Source organism: Colobus angolensis, unplaced genomic scaffold, assembly GCF_000951035.1.
Source record: "Colobus angolensis palliatus isolate OR3802 unplaced genomic scaffold, Cang.pa_1.0 Scaffold10, whole genome shotgun sequence".
In the NCBI taxonomy this organism is placed as follows: domain Eukaryota; kingdom Metazoa; phylum Chordata; class Mammalia; order Primates; family Cercopithecidae; genus Colobus; species Colobus angolensis.
Genome location: NW_012110919.1, coordinates 20,192,396 through 20,208,419, shown reverse-complemented (window position 1 = coordinate 20,208,419; position 16,024 = coordinate 20,192,396). Strand labels below are relative to the sequence as shown.

Sequence of the window (16,024 nt, the reverse complement as noted above, 5' to 3'; positions counted from 1 at the left end):
GTGTGTGTGTGTGTGTATTTATACTATGTCAGTGTCTTCCCTGTAGCCCATATTGCCCCTTGGGTACCACAGGGGTGGCGTGTGGCACATATTTTGGGAACCACTGATTTGGTCAACAAGGGCATTCTTTTAAGGTCCTGTTGGACCTTTTCTTAAATAACACCCGTGGAAGGGCGCTGGAAACGGAAGGTGTGGGTTGGAGGTGGTATTTGGAGAGTGTAATCACCTTAAACTCCACAGTGAATTGGAGCTGCAGTCGTCTTTCAAGTCTCTGCACCAATTCATGTACACGTCATTAACAGTGAACAAACTTGACTTGGCCTAAGGCTTTATGTTCTTTTTTAACCAGTTCTCATTTTTCTGTTCACCATTTAGCAAAGGTGCTAATTAACGGGGAAGTGTCCTCGAGGTGGTCAATTACAGGGAAGAGGAGAAAAAAGCTTTGATAATACAGAACAGCCTCTAGCTCTGCCCCGAATTCCTCAGAGCCCAATCAACTCAGCGAGCCTGCAGAATTTTTTTAAAGGATGGTGGGGGTCAGAGCTGAGAATACCCACCTTTGAGCACATGTAATTTGGTTGGGCCAACGCTCCTTGAATACTGAAGCAATTAATTAGAGACTAATTTTAGTGCATTATGAAAGTCACTAAATTTGCTTGCACACATTGTAACCTAAGGAAATACATCACTGGCTTCTGATTATGACTGAGTTTTCATATAACTATTCTACTGGATGAGAATATTCTGGTCTTGCAAACTTGAGTATTCTAGTTCCTGGGTCAGCCAGGGGTTAATAAATGGTGTCATTCTGCTCTGAAATTCAAAAATCACATGTCCAAGTTGACGCACTTGACCCAGAGCCCTAAAAGATGATAATGGGACTGTTTTCTTCCAGAGGCGGGTCCCATTTTTCCCCTATTGCCAGTTGGGCAGACAGTCTTGGAGGTGTTGTGTCTCTGGTATAGTATAGTTCTGTTACCAGAAAGGTGTCCCAGTTCAGATCCCAAGACAGGGTTTTTGTATTTTGTGCAAGAAATAATTCAAGACCAGTCCATAGAGTAACGTGAAAGCAAGTTGATTAAGAAAGTAAAGGAATAAAAGAACGACTACTCCATAGGCGGAGCAGCCCCCAGGGCTCCTGGTGACCCATTTTTATGGTTATTTCTGGATGATATGCTAAACAAGAGGTGGGTTATTCATGCCTTCCCTTTTTAGACCGTATAGGGTAACTTCCTGAGGTTGCCATGGCATTTGTAAACTGTCATGGCACTGGTGGGAGTGTAGCAGTGAGGACGACCAGAGGTCATTCCCATCACCATCTTGGTTTGGGTGGGTTCACAGCTGGCTGCTTTACTGCAACCTGCTTTATCAGCAAGGTCTGTATGATCTGTATTTTGGCTGACTCCTATCTTATCCTGTGACTTAGAATGCCCAGCCATCTGGGAATGCAGCCCAGTAGGTCTCAGCCTTCATTTACCCAACCCCTATTCAAGATGGAGGTGCTCTGGTTCAAACGCCTCTGACAGTTCTTGGCCTTTCAGAGGACACAGGATCACTTCCCTTTGATCACATGATGCTTTTTTACCTGCCATCTTCTTGCTCAAGGTCCCCAGTAAAGTCCTCAAAATCCCAGTGCTGCCCAAAGACTGGTTCCTGCTGCTGTAGACATTGGCCCTTCCCAAGGGGGTAGGGAAAGGGGACTTGCATTCCTCTGATCATTTCTTTACCTTTCTTGCTTTCTCCTGGCAGGTTTTCCAATGCATTCTCTTACTACGGGTTAGTTCTACTCACCACAGAACTCTTCCAGGCAGGAGATGTCTGCAGCAGTGAGTATCTTGGTTGTCTTTGCCAGCTAACTACTCCCACACCCTCGGCACATACACAGTCATGCACACACTCCCACTCCAGGCTCTGCCCTTAAGGGACTTGGCCTTCTACTACTTCTGTGGTTGCCAAGACACTCTGTAGAAACCTGGACAGTCATCGCAATGGAGCTAACCTTAGCGGAGCCACATCTACGTCAGAGTTTGGGCTCTGAAGTTCGCACTGTTAAAAGATAAACCAAGACACATTAAAGAAAAACAGAGGCAATTTTGAAGAGTTTGTCTGAGCAGACAGCGATTCATGAATCAGTAGAAAAGAGCTGAAGAAAACAGAAACGGGGAACAAAAAGCAGATGAGTTGTTTCAAAGTGACTTTCCTTATAGGATTAAAACAGAACAGATTTTCTTGTCCGCCAGCTCAGGTAAACTAGGCCCCTTCGCATGGGTTGCTGTGAATCCTCCTTTTTAAAATTTTTATTATTTTATTTATGGTTAGTATTATTTTATTTTTTATTTTTGATGGAGTCTCACTCTGTTGCCCAGGCTGGAGTGCAGTGGCTCGATCTCGGCTCACTGCAGCCTCCGCTTCCCGGGTTCAAGCAAACCTCCTGCCTCAGCCCCCCAAATAGCTGAGATTACAGGTGGCACCACCATGCCTGGCTAATTTTTGTATTTTTTTGGTAGAGATGAAGTTTCGCAATGTTGGCCAGGCAGGTCTCAAACTCCTGACCTCAGATGATCTGCCTGCCTCGGCCTTCCAAAGTGCTGGGATTACAGGTGTGAGCAACTGTGCCTGGCCTATTATTATTATTATTATTGAGACAGGGTCTCATTCTTTCACCCAGGCTGGAGTGCAGTGGCACAATCATGGCTCACTGCAGCCTCCACCTCCTGGGCTCAAGAGATCCTCGTACCTCATCCCCCCAAGTAGCTGGGACTGCAGGTGCAAAAAGAAATAGCATGTTAGTTAAATTTATCTATTTATTTATTCATAGAAAAGAGGCTGAAAAGTTGCAGGCCAGGCGCAGTGGCTCATGCCTGTAGTCTCCGCAATTTAGGAGGCCGAGGCAGGTAGATTACCTGAGGCCAGGAGTTCGAGATCAGCCCAACATGACTAAACCCCGTCTACACTAAAAATACAAAAATTAGCTGGGTGTGGTGGTATGTGTCTGTAATCCCAGCTACTCAGGAGGCTGAGGCAGGAGAATTGCTTGGACTCAGGAGGTGGAGGTTGCAGTGAGCCGAGATCGCACCACTGCACTCCAGCCTGGGCACCAGAGTGAGATTCCATTTAAAAAAAAAAAAAAAAGAAATATATTTGGGAGTAAAATATTTTGATTTCCTTCAGGGTCTGCTGTCTGTCGAGTGATGTTCTACTAGAGTCAAGTTGGACTTTGGTATCTGATTGCCACGAAGAGTCTGTTTTGTCGGTCTTACGATCTTTGTTTTAATGTTAATGCTGGTCAGTTGTGCCTAAACCCTAAAAGGGAGGGGGTATAAGAAGGAGGTATGTCTGAACCTCCTTCCCATCATGGCCGGAATTCAGCTTTTCAGGTTTCTCTGGGGTCCCCTTGGCCAAGAAGGGATCCGTTCAGCAGATTGGGAGCTTAGGATTTCATTTTTGGTTTGCAGTTAAGTTACTCTTAGCTGCTTTCAGTTTGCTCACCTAGGACCCCACAACACTGGAGCTGTCTCAGACTAATGGCCTCTCAGTTAATTTTTTCTAATAGCATTTCTTTTTCTTTTTCTTTTTCTTTTTTTTTGAGACAAGGTCTTGCTTTGTTACCCAGGCTGGAGAGTAGTAGTGTGATCATAGCTCACTGCAGCCTTGACCTCCTGGGCCTAATAGTATTTTAAGGTGAAAATTTAATATAGGTTAAAATTATGGCTGGGTATGGTGTCTCACACCCATAATCCTAGTGGTTTGGGAGGCAGAGGCAGGAGGATCACTTGAGGCCAGGAGTTCAAGAACAGCCTGGACAACATGGCAAGACCCTGTCTATACAAAAAATTTAAACAATTAGCTGGGTATGGTGGTGTGCGCCTGTAGTCCTAGCTACTAGTTGGGAGGCTGAGGCAGAAGGATTGCCTGAGCCCAGGAGTTCCAGGCTGCAGTGAGCCGTGATTGAGCCTCGGCAATCCAGCCTGGGTGACAGAGTGAGACTCTGTGTGTAAAAAATAAAAATAAATAAATAAAAATTTCATCTCAAATCCCCTAAAGAGCCCTCACGAAGTATAGGACTCAGAGCTTTATGAATGTGATCCTGTGCAATAATTCTAATGTGCACGTTAAGTTTGAGGACCAAGTTGGCTCTCCACCATGGCCACATAACAGACTCACCCGGGAAGCTTTTAAACAATACCCAGACCCATTGAATCAGGACTTGGGAGGGCAGGTGGAGCCTAAGCATTAGTGAGTTTTGAAAGCTCCCAGGTGATTCTATTGTGCAGCTGGAGGTGGGAACCACTGGACCAAAAGAAACCAACGCAAAGGAAAGTCTGTATGCTTTTTCATGCCTGTGCTTTTAAGCCATTCTGACTTTTAAGATAACACTAAATTCTCAGCATTGAACTCAGGTTAGAGGATAAAAGAATCAAGTTCCTGCTTGTGTTCAGGGTTTGCCCAATTATCTTTTATATTAGGCCTCTACAATCACAGCGAATAGTTTTGTTTATTGGTGTAAGGGTTGAATGAGGTAGTGGAGTCCCATCTCACTGTGGGATTGTGGGAGAGTCTGTGTTAAATGTTTGCTGATGTGCTTCGATTGTAGAGTCAATCATAGGGTTTGGTATTGATTGAGCACAGATTGCATCTCCTAAGAGCAGAATGCTTAAGCTAAGCATCCTAGTGCTTAAACTAAGGATTCAGGGGAATGTCGTGAAATGGGGGTTAGCAACCTTTTTCTATAAAAGGTCAGGTAGTAAATATTTTAGGCTTTGCAGGCCATACAACTCTGTTGTTTGTAGCAGGACAACGGTGGACGGTATACTGTTAAATTAAGTCTAACCTAAAGCTGCCTCCTTGCATATTTTAAGTTCAGTCTAAAGGTTTCTCCATTCATAGTGAAGGGTAACCTAACTGATGTGTGAACAGACTGTAATCTACTCTTGTGCCAATCGCTGATTTCTGCCCCTCAAAAGCAGTCAACTGGCCAGGCATGGTGGCTCATGCCTGTAATCCCAGGACTTTGGAAGCCGAGGTGGGAGGATCACCTGAGGTCAGGAGTTCAAGACCAGCCTCGCCAATATGGCGAAACCCCATCTCTACTAAAAATACAAAAATTACCCGAGCATGGTGGCACGTGCCTATAATCCCAGCTACTGGGGAAGCTGAGGCAGAATTGCTTGACTGGGGAGGCAGAGGGCGCAGTGAGCTGAGATGGCGCCACTGCACTCCAGCCTGGGCAACAGAGCGAGATTCTGTCTTAAAAAAAAAAAAAGAAAAAAGCAATCAACTGTTCAAACTCTATTCAAATAAGGCAAACACTGAGCTATAACCAGTCCAGCAGTTTCTGTATCTCACTTCCATTTTCTGTCACTTTCCTGTTTCTGTCCGTAAACCTTTGAACACTTGGCAGCACCAGTCTGTCTCTGACCCTATTCTGGCTTGGGGGTTGCCTGATTCATGATTTACTCTTTGTTCAATTAAACTCTGTTACATTCAATTTATCCAAGGTCTTTCTCTTAAAAATATAAATGAACAAGCATTGCTTGTGTTTCCATGCAAATTTGAATTTTGTGTCATTTTTATGCCTCATTATTTCTTCTTCTTTTAATTTCTAAAAATCATTTGGAAAAAAACATTTTTAGCACATAGGTCAGGAAAAACAGGCAAGGGACCAGATTCAGCCAGAGTTTGCTGACCCCTGTTGAAAAGCTCTCTCTTATACCTGGGTGGGAAAGTAAAACTGTAGAACAAGCCCACAGCTGGAAATTAGGAGACGTGGGTTCCAGCACCAAGTACCTGCGTCACTTTGGGCAAGTCATTTACTTAGTATGTATTTTCTACATGCCAGGTACTGGTTTATGTGTCAGTGTCCAAGAAAGCCAGAGGTGGACAGAAGTGAAGGAAAATTTCATTTAGTAACAATTGCAATAGGAGAAGAGAGACCTTAGTATAGAACTGGGCTCCTTTCTGTATACGCAAGTATTCAAAGTGGGGATTTATAGCCAGGGAGCAGGGTGGGGGAGTCAGATGGAAAATGGAAAATTACTAAGAGGAAATGTCAAGGATAAGATGGTTTCTGGTTAAACTGACTTGATAGGATTATTGCTGGGCTGGGTTCACACCTGTAATTCCAGCACTTTGGGAGGCAAAAAGGGGAGAATTGCTTATACTCAGAAGTTCGAGACCAGCCTGGGCAACATAGTGAGACCCCATCTGTACAAAATGTAGAAAAAATTAGCATGCCTGTGGTCCCAGCTACTTAGGAGGCTGAGGCAGGCGAGTCACCTGGGCCCGGGTAAGTCAAAGCTGCAGTGAGCTGTGATCACACCACTGCATTCCAGCCTGGGCAACAGAGCGAGGCCCTGTCTCTAAAATAAATAAATAAATAAATAGGTTTATTGCTAAAGGCAAGTATGGGGAGGAAGCATATCTTTCCTTCTATTCATCCTGGTTTTATGACTGAGGCCCATATAACAAAAGACAGATTAAGAAAAGCATATGAATGTACTTCATCTAAGTTTGATGTGGCATAGGAGCCTTCATAAGGAAGACCTGGAGAAATGGTTAAGCCTGAGTATTTTTGTGCTAGATTTGATGAACAGTGGAGAGTCGTAGAGAAATAGGACAGGATGAAGAGTATGACCTAGTGGTAACAAACTGGGGGAAAGTCAGCAAGCCCTATTCAGATTCTTTTCTGTCTGTGTGTCTTTGGGGATAAGGGTGTTCTTCTTCTCTGGGTATAGGCAGGGCACCTCTCACCTGAGTGTTTTATGATCTGCTTCGAAACAAAGTCATAAAATTGCCGGGCATGATGGCTCATGCCTGTAATCCCAGCACTCTGAGAGGTTGAGGCGGGCAGATTTCTTGAACTCAGGAGTTCGAGACCAGCCTGGGCAACATATTGAAACCCTGTCTCTATCAAAACTACAAAAACTGAGCTGAGCTTGGTGGCGTGCATCTATGGTCCCAGCTACTTGGGAGGCTGAACTGGGAGGATCGCCTGAGACTGAGAAGCGGAGGTTGCAGTGAGACGAGACTGCACCACTGTACTCCAGCCTGGGTGACAGAGTGAGACTCTGTCTAAAAAAAAAAAAAAAAAAAAAAAGCCAGAAAATCCGTCTGGGTTTTATGACCTGCTTCAGGGGTGAGGGGCAAAGGAAGGTCAGAGGCCCCTTCTCCACATGCTGTTTCTCCAATTATTTTGGATTAAAATATTCAATATGCCAAGGTGCCATATTTGGGAGTTGGCATGTCCTGAACCCCATCACAGGCCAGGGTGATAAAATATCAAAGGTGGGGAGTGAGGAATTGGATCAAAAATATCAAAGGTGTGCATTTTCGCTAGACTGATTCAGCAGTATCTTGTCAAAACTAGATCGAGTCCAAGGGTGAGGATGAATTTTTTAAAAGACTCAGAGGAGCCTGACAAAAGTTTGGTTAAAAGGGCGGCGGGGGCAAGGGGAGGGTGTGGGATTTGGCTGCGCCCAGTGGTTCACACCTGTAATCCCAGCACTTTGGGAGGCCGAGGCAGGCGGACCACTTGAGGTCAGGAGTTTGAGACCAGCCCGGCCCACTTGAGGTCAGGAGTTCGAGACTAGCCTGGCCAAAATGGTGAAACCCATCTCTACTAAAATACAAAAAGTAGCCAGGCTCGGTGGCATGTGCCTGTAATTCCAGTTACTTGGGAGGCCGAGGCAGGAGAACTGCTTCTAGCCAGGAGACAGAGGTTGCAGTGAGCTGAGATTGCACCACTGCTCTCCAACCTGGGCGACAGTGTGGGACTCTCTCTCTCAGAAAAAGAGTTTTTGTCGGCTGAGCATGGGGGCTCATGCCTTTAATCCCAGCACTTTGGGAGGCCAAGGCAGGTGAATCACTTGAGCTCAGGAGTTCAAGACCGGCCCGGGCAACATGATAAGACCCCATCTCTATAAAAAATACAAAAAAGTAGCCTGACGAAGTGGTGACGTGTGCCTGTGGTCCCAGCTACTCAGGAGGCTAAAGTGGGAGGATCACTTGAGCCTGTAGGGGTGGAGGGTTGCAGTGAGCGAAAATTGTGCCACTGCACAATCCTGCTCCAGCCTGGGCAACAGAATGAGACCCTCTCTCAAAAAAAAAAAAAAAAAGACAGAGAGTCTTTGTCATTAGAATACATCAGTGAATTCTAATAATAAAAGACAAATATTTCTGTCCTGTGGGCTTATATTTGGGGGAAAGGGGAGATAATAGCATAATGAGAAATTATATAGTATATTACAAGGTGATAGATGAGTTAAAGGAAAAATTCTAAATGAAAGGTAAAATCATGCCTCTCATACAAATACAAAATTAATACATGACAAAGATTTCAATTAACTCATTAATTAATAAATGAATCAATTAAGAATTACTAAAAGTCTGAGTTTGACCTATTTGCAAGTTGACAAGTTAGCCTTTCACAGTTCCCACAGGTGCTAGCAGAAGACACAACACTCCCGGGTCAGAGACAAAGGACCATATTACTCATAGCAATTGCAGTAGCCAGGGTATCAGCATTTTCCTACACCAGTTCCTTAAGCCCCCAATCCCTGGGTAACACGAAGAGGGGCAGGCAATACCTACAAAAGCATTGAGTTGTGTAACAAGAGAAGAACTCTAAGCTTAGAGAACCCCAATCTTTTATACTAGACAGTAAGCATGTCTGTCCTTTGCTCCAGAGAGAGACAGTCTATCTTTGAAAGCCATAAGCAAACTATTCTTTGTGCCAAGGGGAGACATTCTCTTTCTTCCAAGGCTGTTTGCTAAACAAATATCCTTGAAAATATAGTCCAGAACAAAGGTAATCAGTGCCTCTATTCAAAACATGCAGAAATGCCAGAGACCCAAAGAGAATTGTCTACTGATACCAGTAAGAGGGTGCAACTGGTTCAAAGGAGAAGTCAAAGCAAATACATATACAGGCACTCAGAAATGCTGAAATGAATTTACAGTTAGAGGCAAAACTGGTCAATATATATAGGGCAGCCAATTGCATCACCACCACGCTCTATTTGCATTTCTATGTATTAATAAAAGAATAATTTACGTTACTATCATTTTTCTACAACATAGCTCAAAGACAATGACAAGTGAAGATAACCTATAAAAGTATAGCTACAAGACATTTTTGCCCATTTCAAAGTCTTTCACACACACTCACTTCACCAGCACATATACTAAAATTAGAACAATACAGAGAAAATTAGCATGGACCCCACACAAAGATTACATGCAAATTCATGAAGCGTTCCGTATTTTTGTGGATTGAATTAAGAAAATATGATACCTGTACACCATGAAATACTACACAGCCACAAAAAAGAACAAAATCATACCTTTGCAGCAGCATGGAGGCAGCTGGAGGCCATTACCCTAAGCAAATTAACACAAGAACAGAAAACCAAATATGACATGTTCTTACTTATAAGTGGGAGCTAAACATTGGGCACTCATGAACATAAAGATGGCAACAAGCCCAGGTGTGGTGACTCACACCTGTAATACCAGCAACTGGGAGGCCGAGGAAGGAGGATTGTTTGAGGCCAGGAGTTCGAGACCAACCTGGGCAATGTGGCAAATCCCCATCACTACAAAAAATACAATAATTAGCTGGGCCTGGTGGTGTGTGCCTGTGGTCCCAGCTATTTGGGAGGCTGAAGTGGCAGGATTGGTTGAGCCCAGGAGTTCAAGGCTGCAGTGAGCAGTGATTGTGCCCCTGCACTCCAGCCTGGGTGACAAACTGAGACCCTGTCTCAAAAAAAAAAAAAAAAAAAAGGTCAGGAATGTAGGGCAGAGAAAGAGGTAGAGTTAAGTTTTAAATAGGATGGTCTCAATGAGAAGGTGAAATTCAAAGAAAGACTTGAAGGAAGTGAGGAAATTCATCATGGGGAGGGATAAAGGGCAATCCAGGAAGAGAGAGCAGCCAGTGTGAAGATACTGAGGCAGGCGCATGCCTTACTTGCCGAAGGAACAGCAAGGAGACCAGTGTGCTGCAGCAGAGTGAGTGGAGCAACAGAGGAAGAAGTAGAAGGTGGGATCAAGGATGTGTTGACTGCCAGATAATATAGGGCCTTAGAGATGTTTGAAGCACTTTGGCTTTTACTGTGTGTGTCATGGGAGGTCACTGCAGAGTTTTAAGCGGAATGACAGTGATTTGACTTAGGTTTAAAAAGGATCCCTTTGACTGACGTGTTGGAAATAGACCATGGCTAGGTGGGGAGGTCAGGGGAGAAAGTGAGTACAAGCATAGAAGCAGGTAGACTAGTTGGAAGGTTATTTTGGTAATCCACATGAGAGAGGATGGTTGATGATGACTCAGACCAAGATGGCAGCAGTATTACTGAACCGAACCTAGGTCTGCTTACCTAGCATGGTGAAGCCAAACATCTATACTGAAGTTTGCAGTGGGAGAAAGGAGGACGTTTATTTGCAGGGTGCCAAGCAAGGAGAAACAGGCAGTTCACACTGAAGATCCACCTCCTGGATGGCTTACAAGCAAGGGTTTTTAAAGGCAGGGGTACATTTTAGGAAAGTAGAAGTTACAGACAAAATCATAGGTCAATCCATGGAAACTATACCTTGGTTTGGACCCTGAAATTGGGATATCTTGAAGATCAAGGGGCCTTACAGGTGGATTTAGAGATTCTTTGATTTGTAATTGGTAAAAAAGGGAGGCTTTTTCAAAAACTTGAGGTCAGCAGGAAGGAATGTTAAGGTTTGGCCTTTGGGCGTGACTCTCTCTAGGCCCCTCAGGAAAAGATTTATAATCAAGGTCAGTGGTCAGAGCTGGGTGCTCAGTTCTCCCTTATCTGAGGTCTACTCAGTCGTGGTCAGCATTTTCCATTTCGTGGGTTCCGGGTTTCTGAAACCAACTCAGGGACATATGTTAAGATGTTATCTTTAGTTTCCATAGGGAACTAAACATCTGTGGCTCTAACCTCCTTGGGTGGCTATTATTTTAAGGTATTTTTACCTTCCTGTTTATTAAGTTATTCAGTTACTTCTCAAGGCTAGCTATGTGCCTGGTATTTCTCTTGAAGAGACTCAAGATTTTCCTTTATTTCCATGTTTGGGGTGGGGGTGGGCAGAAGCCTCCTGAGATGTGGTCCCTGCTCTGTCTCGGCAGTGATGAGATGTGGCCAATCCTATTCTAATGTATTTTGAAGGTTGAACAGCTGATGGGTTGTCCATAGGGTTTAATAAAAAAAAGAAGAGTCAAGGACACCTCCAGGGCTTTCTGCCTGAGCAACTGGAAGGATGGAGATGCCACACCTGAGATGGATAAGGTGTAGGTGGAGCAACTTTGGGGGACACCCACCCTCTCTGAGTCTTACCTGTTAAACGGTTGGTTCAGATAGGGTGTATGAATCAATTTTGACTGCTATAACAAAATACCTTAGATTGGGTGACTTAGAAACAACGGAATTTATTTATGTTGGTCCTGGGGGCTGGGAAGTCCAAGATCAAGGCGCTTTACATTCAATGTCTGGTGACAGCTCTCTGTTTTATAGACAGCATCTTCTTGTGGCATCCTCACATGATAAAAGGGGCAAACACTGTGTCCTCAGATGGCATAAGGGCTGGCGAGCTCCCTTCAACCATTTTAATGAGGACACTAATGCTATTCATGACGGAAGAGGCTTCTTGACTTAATCACTTCCCCAAAGTCCCTACCTCTCAATACCAACACAATGGAGATTAAGTTTCAACATGAATTTTGGAGGGACACATTTCAGACCATTGCACCTCTATCTTTAGGAGATTAGTCCCATAGTTTGAGAGTAAAGCAAGGTCAGGAAGGGAGCAATGTAGCATTCATCCTTCTTTATTAACTCTGCCTGGACCAGGGATGAGATCTTGTTTCCATCACCTCTTTGGCCACTGGGTTCCACTCCAACTCGCTTTCAATAAAAAGGTTAGGGGTGGATGGTGAGGGACAGGAACAGGTGATAAGCATGTATTAGTTATTTATTGCTGCATAACAGCATTACCACAAACTCCTGACATACAGAAACTATGAGATGATAAATGTGTATTGTTTCTTAGTGACCTGAGAGAGCACACACCTATCATCTCATAGCTTCTGTAGGTCAGGAGTCTGGACACAACTTAGCAGGGTCCTTTGCCAGGCTGCAATCAAGGCATAGCCAGGACTGGATGACTGGGTTCTCATCTGGAAGCTCAACTGTGGAAAGACCTACCACCCCACCTATGTTGGTTGTTGGTAGCATTCAATTCCTTGTGGTTGTAGGACTGAGAGCTTCAGATTCTTGCTGGCTGTCTGCTGAGGCTGCCCTCAGCAACTAGAGGCTGCCCTCAGCTCCTTGTCACCACATAGGCCAACCACATGGCCACTTACTCCTTCACAGTCATCAAGGAAAAGCATAAGAGACAGTCCTGTATGATGGACATTTCAGTCTTATGGAATGCAATCACATACATCCTGTCACCTCTGCTGTACTAAATTGTCTAGAAGCAAGTGACAGGCCCCACCTACACAATCAAGGGGAGGGGATTACACAAGAATATGACTACCAGGAAGCGGGGATCATGAGGGCCACCCTAGAGTCTGTCTGCCACTAAAGTGCCTACTACGTGCCAATTCTGGGCTAAGCACATTCATACGCATAGCCCACTTTCATTCTCTCAATCCCTTTGCATGGTGCTTTTATTTGCCTCAGTTTTATGAGGAAACTCACACTTAGAGATATGAAGCTGGAGCACTGCTGCTTGGTATTTAAACCTGAATATGTCTGTCTCTGAGTCTGGGCTCTTTCTATGGCATCTAAACTGGATCATCCCAGGGAAGGAGGTATGGGGAGCAGGAAGGTGTGATTCCAGACTCTGTATATGACTCCCCTTCTCTTTCTGTCTCCCAACCCCAGTCTCCAGTCGTAAGAAGGCAGTAGAGGCAAAATGCAGCCTGGCCTGCGAGTACCTGAGTGAGGAGGATTACATGGACTTACTGTGGACCACCCTCTCTGAGTTTCCAGGTGAGGGACCTGTGCAAGGTGAAGCTGTGTCAGGCAAGCCTGGGAATATGGCAATTGTTCAGCCAGTGGCTCTGTCTGCTCTACCTGGAAGCAAATCCCATTTTTAGTCAGCGAGGGACTTTGTTTTTCAATTGTTAACTATAAGTTGTCAAGAACTGTGAAGGGGCTGAGATGTTACCCTACTTGAAGGCTGTCAAGTTAAGCTGCCCAGTTTCATGCATGCTGGTGGAAGACATGAGACTTCTGGGTCAGAGACAAAAGACTATTATAGCAAGCAGCTTGAGTAGTACCTTGGTGACTGTTTCCCTTGCCCCCAGGTCCCACGGGGCTGATGAGGAAGGACCCAGGTGGAGGCTACACATGCAATGGATTTACAACACAGCTGGGGAACCCCAAGCTTAGGGAACCCAAATATTTTATAATGGCCTGCCAGAAACCTCCCTAAGGGAGACATCATCTTTATTATATTGGACAATAAGCAAACCTGCCCTTTGCTCCAGAGGGAAACAGTATCTGTATCTTCCAAGGTTGTTTGCTATACAAACAACTCTGACACGGTAGCCTGGACCAAAAGGGCAGCTGGTTCCTCTGCTCATAAGATGTGTAGAAATATGAGAAACCCATAGAGAATCATCCTCCAACACCAGGAACACTGGAAAGGAACAGTAGAGTGTCAAAAATCCAGAAAAGCATGTGATGCAAAGGTGATCTATCTTTTTTTTTTTTTTTTTTTTTTTGAGATGGAGTCTGGCTCTGTGACCCAGGCTGGAGTGCAGTGGCCGGATCTCAGCTCACTGCAAGCTCCGCCTCCCGGGTTTACACTATTCTCCTGCCTCAGCCTCCGGAGTAGCTGGGACTACAGGCACCCGCCACCTCGCCCAGCTAGTTTTTTGTATTTTTAGTAGAGACGGGGTTTCACCATGTTAGCCAGGATGGTCTCGATCTCCTGACCTCGTGATCCGCCCGTCTCGGCCTCCCAAAGTGCTGGGATTACAGGCTTGAGCCACCGCGCCCGGCCTTTTTTTTTCTTTTAAGAGGAATAATTATTACAACTACAATAACATCTAGTACTTATTGAGCACCTATTGTATGCCAAGGCCTGTGTTAAATGTCTTACAGATGCAATCTCATTTAATCTTGTGAAGTCGTTTAGTTATTCCCATTTTACAACTGAAGAAACTGAGGCTCAGAGTGGTGACATAATTTGCCCAGTGTAGCAGAAACTGTTCCCGCAACTTGCAACTGCCAGGATTATGTGCCTGAAGATGATCTCAGAAGGAACGAGAAGTCTCTGTATCTAAAGCAGGCAAGGCAGCTGGAAGTGCCAAGGAGTTAGCACCTGGGAGCAGCCTTTGAACAATACTGTGGGATTTGGTGGACAAATACCCCAGCGTTCTTGCCCATCAGCAGGAAAACTCCAAGGCACATGTTCTACACTGGCTTTTGAGTCCCCCAGTGTAATTCAGCTCCAATTGCCCACAGTAATAACTTGCTTGGTCCCACCTTTTGTTAGTTGCATTCCCTTCCCAAATTTACTTCCCCACTCTCCTGCTGGTCCTTTCTTGGATTACCTCCCAAGTTGATGCCTTGCACTGGCATCCTTGTCCCAGGGTTTGCTTCTGGGAAAACCCAACTACGATACTGAGTACTCCACAGCAGGCAGGGCTGAGAGCTGTGCTCCCACCCTAGAATTCATAGTCTTCAGTCCCATACTACACTGTCTGTCTTTCCTCTAAAACCCTTTCCCCACATAGCTTAGTAGGTAAGAACCAAGGCTCAGAAGTTGAACTCAGCATTTGCAATCTCCATTTCTGTGACTTTAAGAAAGTCACATTACAGGACATTTCTGTAACTGGAAGCAGTCACCATTTCTGTGATTTTACCTCTCTGAAACTCAGATTCTTCTTTCTTTATTTACTATGTGTATTGTTTTATTTGATTTTGTTCACTGATGTGTCCCAACCTCCAAGAACAGTTCCTGACACACAGTAGGCTCTCATTGGCTGAATAACTGTGGAAAAATGCTATTTGATAAATTAATAGCATTTATTTTAGAGGATCGTTTTGATGACTAAACAAGATTATGGTTGTAAAAATGGGGCCGGGTGTGGTGGCTCACACCTGTAATCCCGGAGATTTGGGAGGCCAAGGCGGGCAGATCACCTGAGGTCAGGAGTTCGAGAGCAGCCTGGCCAACATAGTAAAACCCCATCTCTACTAAAACTACAAAAGTTAGCTGGGCATAATGGTGTGCATCTGTAGTCCCAGCTACTCAGGAGGCTGAGGCACAAGAATCGCTTGAACCCAGGAGGCAGAGATTGTAATAAGCTGATATCACACGCACCACTGTACCCAAGCCTGGGTGACAGAGCAAGGCTCTGTCTCAAAAAAAAAAAAAAAAGATGTAAAAATGCTTAGCTCAAATTCAATTATTATTATCACTAATAAGCACTATGCTATACTGCCTCTACTGAGGTAGAATGTGTTGATTTTTAGGCCCGTTTATAGATGAAGAAAGTGAGGCTCAGAGAAGGTAAGGGACTAGTCCAAGACCACATGGCAAGTTAAAGACAAAATGAGGCATTAGAACCCAGGCATTCTGTTTCCTGGATTCAGTGAATGCCACCATTGAGGCTCCTGCTGGTGCCTGGGTTAGTTTTCTATTGCCAGGTAACAAATTATCCTGAAAATGTAGTGGCTTAAAACAATGCATACTTATGATCTCACAGTTGCTGTGGCTTCTCTGGGTGTTCTACTTCAGCATATTTCATGTTACTGGCTGCAATCAAGGCATTGGCCCAGGGTCTGTAGTCTCATCTGAAAGCTCAGCTGGGGCAGGATCCACTCCCATGCTTACTCACGTGGTTGCTGGCAAGATTCCATTCCTTGAAGGTTTTTGCACTGAGGGCCTCCGTTCCTTGCTGGCTGTTGGCCAGAGGCTACCTTCAGTTCCTTGCCAGTTGGCCTTCTCCATTAAAGCAAATACATGAGAAGGGCCAGGGAGAGAAGATACCAAGATAAAAGTC

At 44.8% G+C, this 16,024-nt stretch overlaps 1 protein-coding gene across 1 annotated transcript in view; it reads left to right on the top strand.

Moving 5' to 3' along the window:
• Nucleotides 1-16,024, top strand: part of SVOP (SV2 related protein homolog (rat)) — a 113,720-nt gene that overhangs the window by 86,117 nt on the left and 11,579 nt on the right. Inside the window, exons 11-12 of the mRNA XM_011935939.1 lie at nucleotides 1,750-1,826; nucleotides 12,891-12,998. Of these exons, the coding sequence (XP_011791329.1) occupies nucleotides 1,750-1,826; nucleotides 12,891-12,998 (185 nt within the window). The remainder of the gene's footprint in view (nucleotides 1-1,749; nucleotides 1,827-12,890; nucleotides 12,999-16,024) is intronic.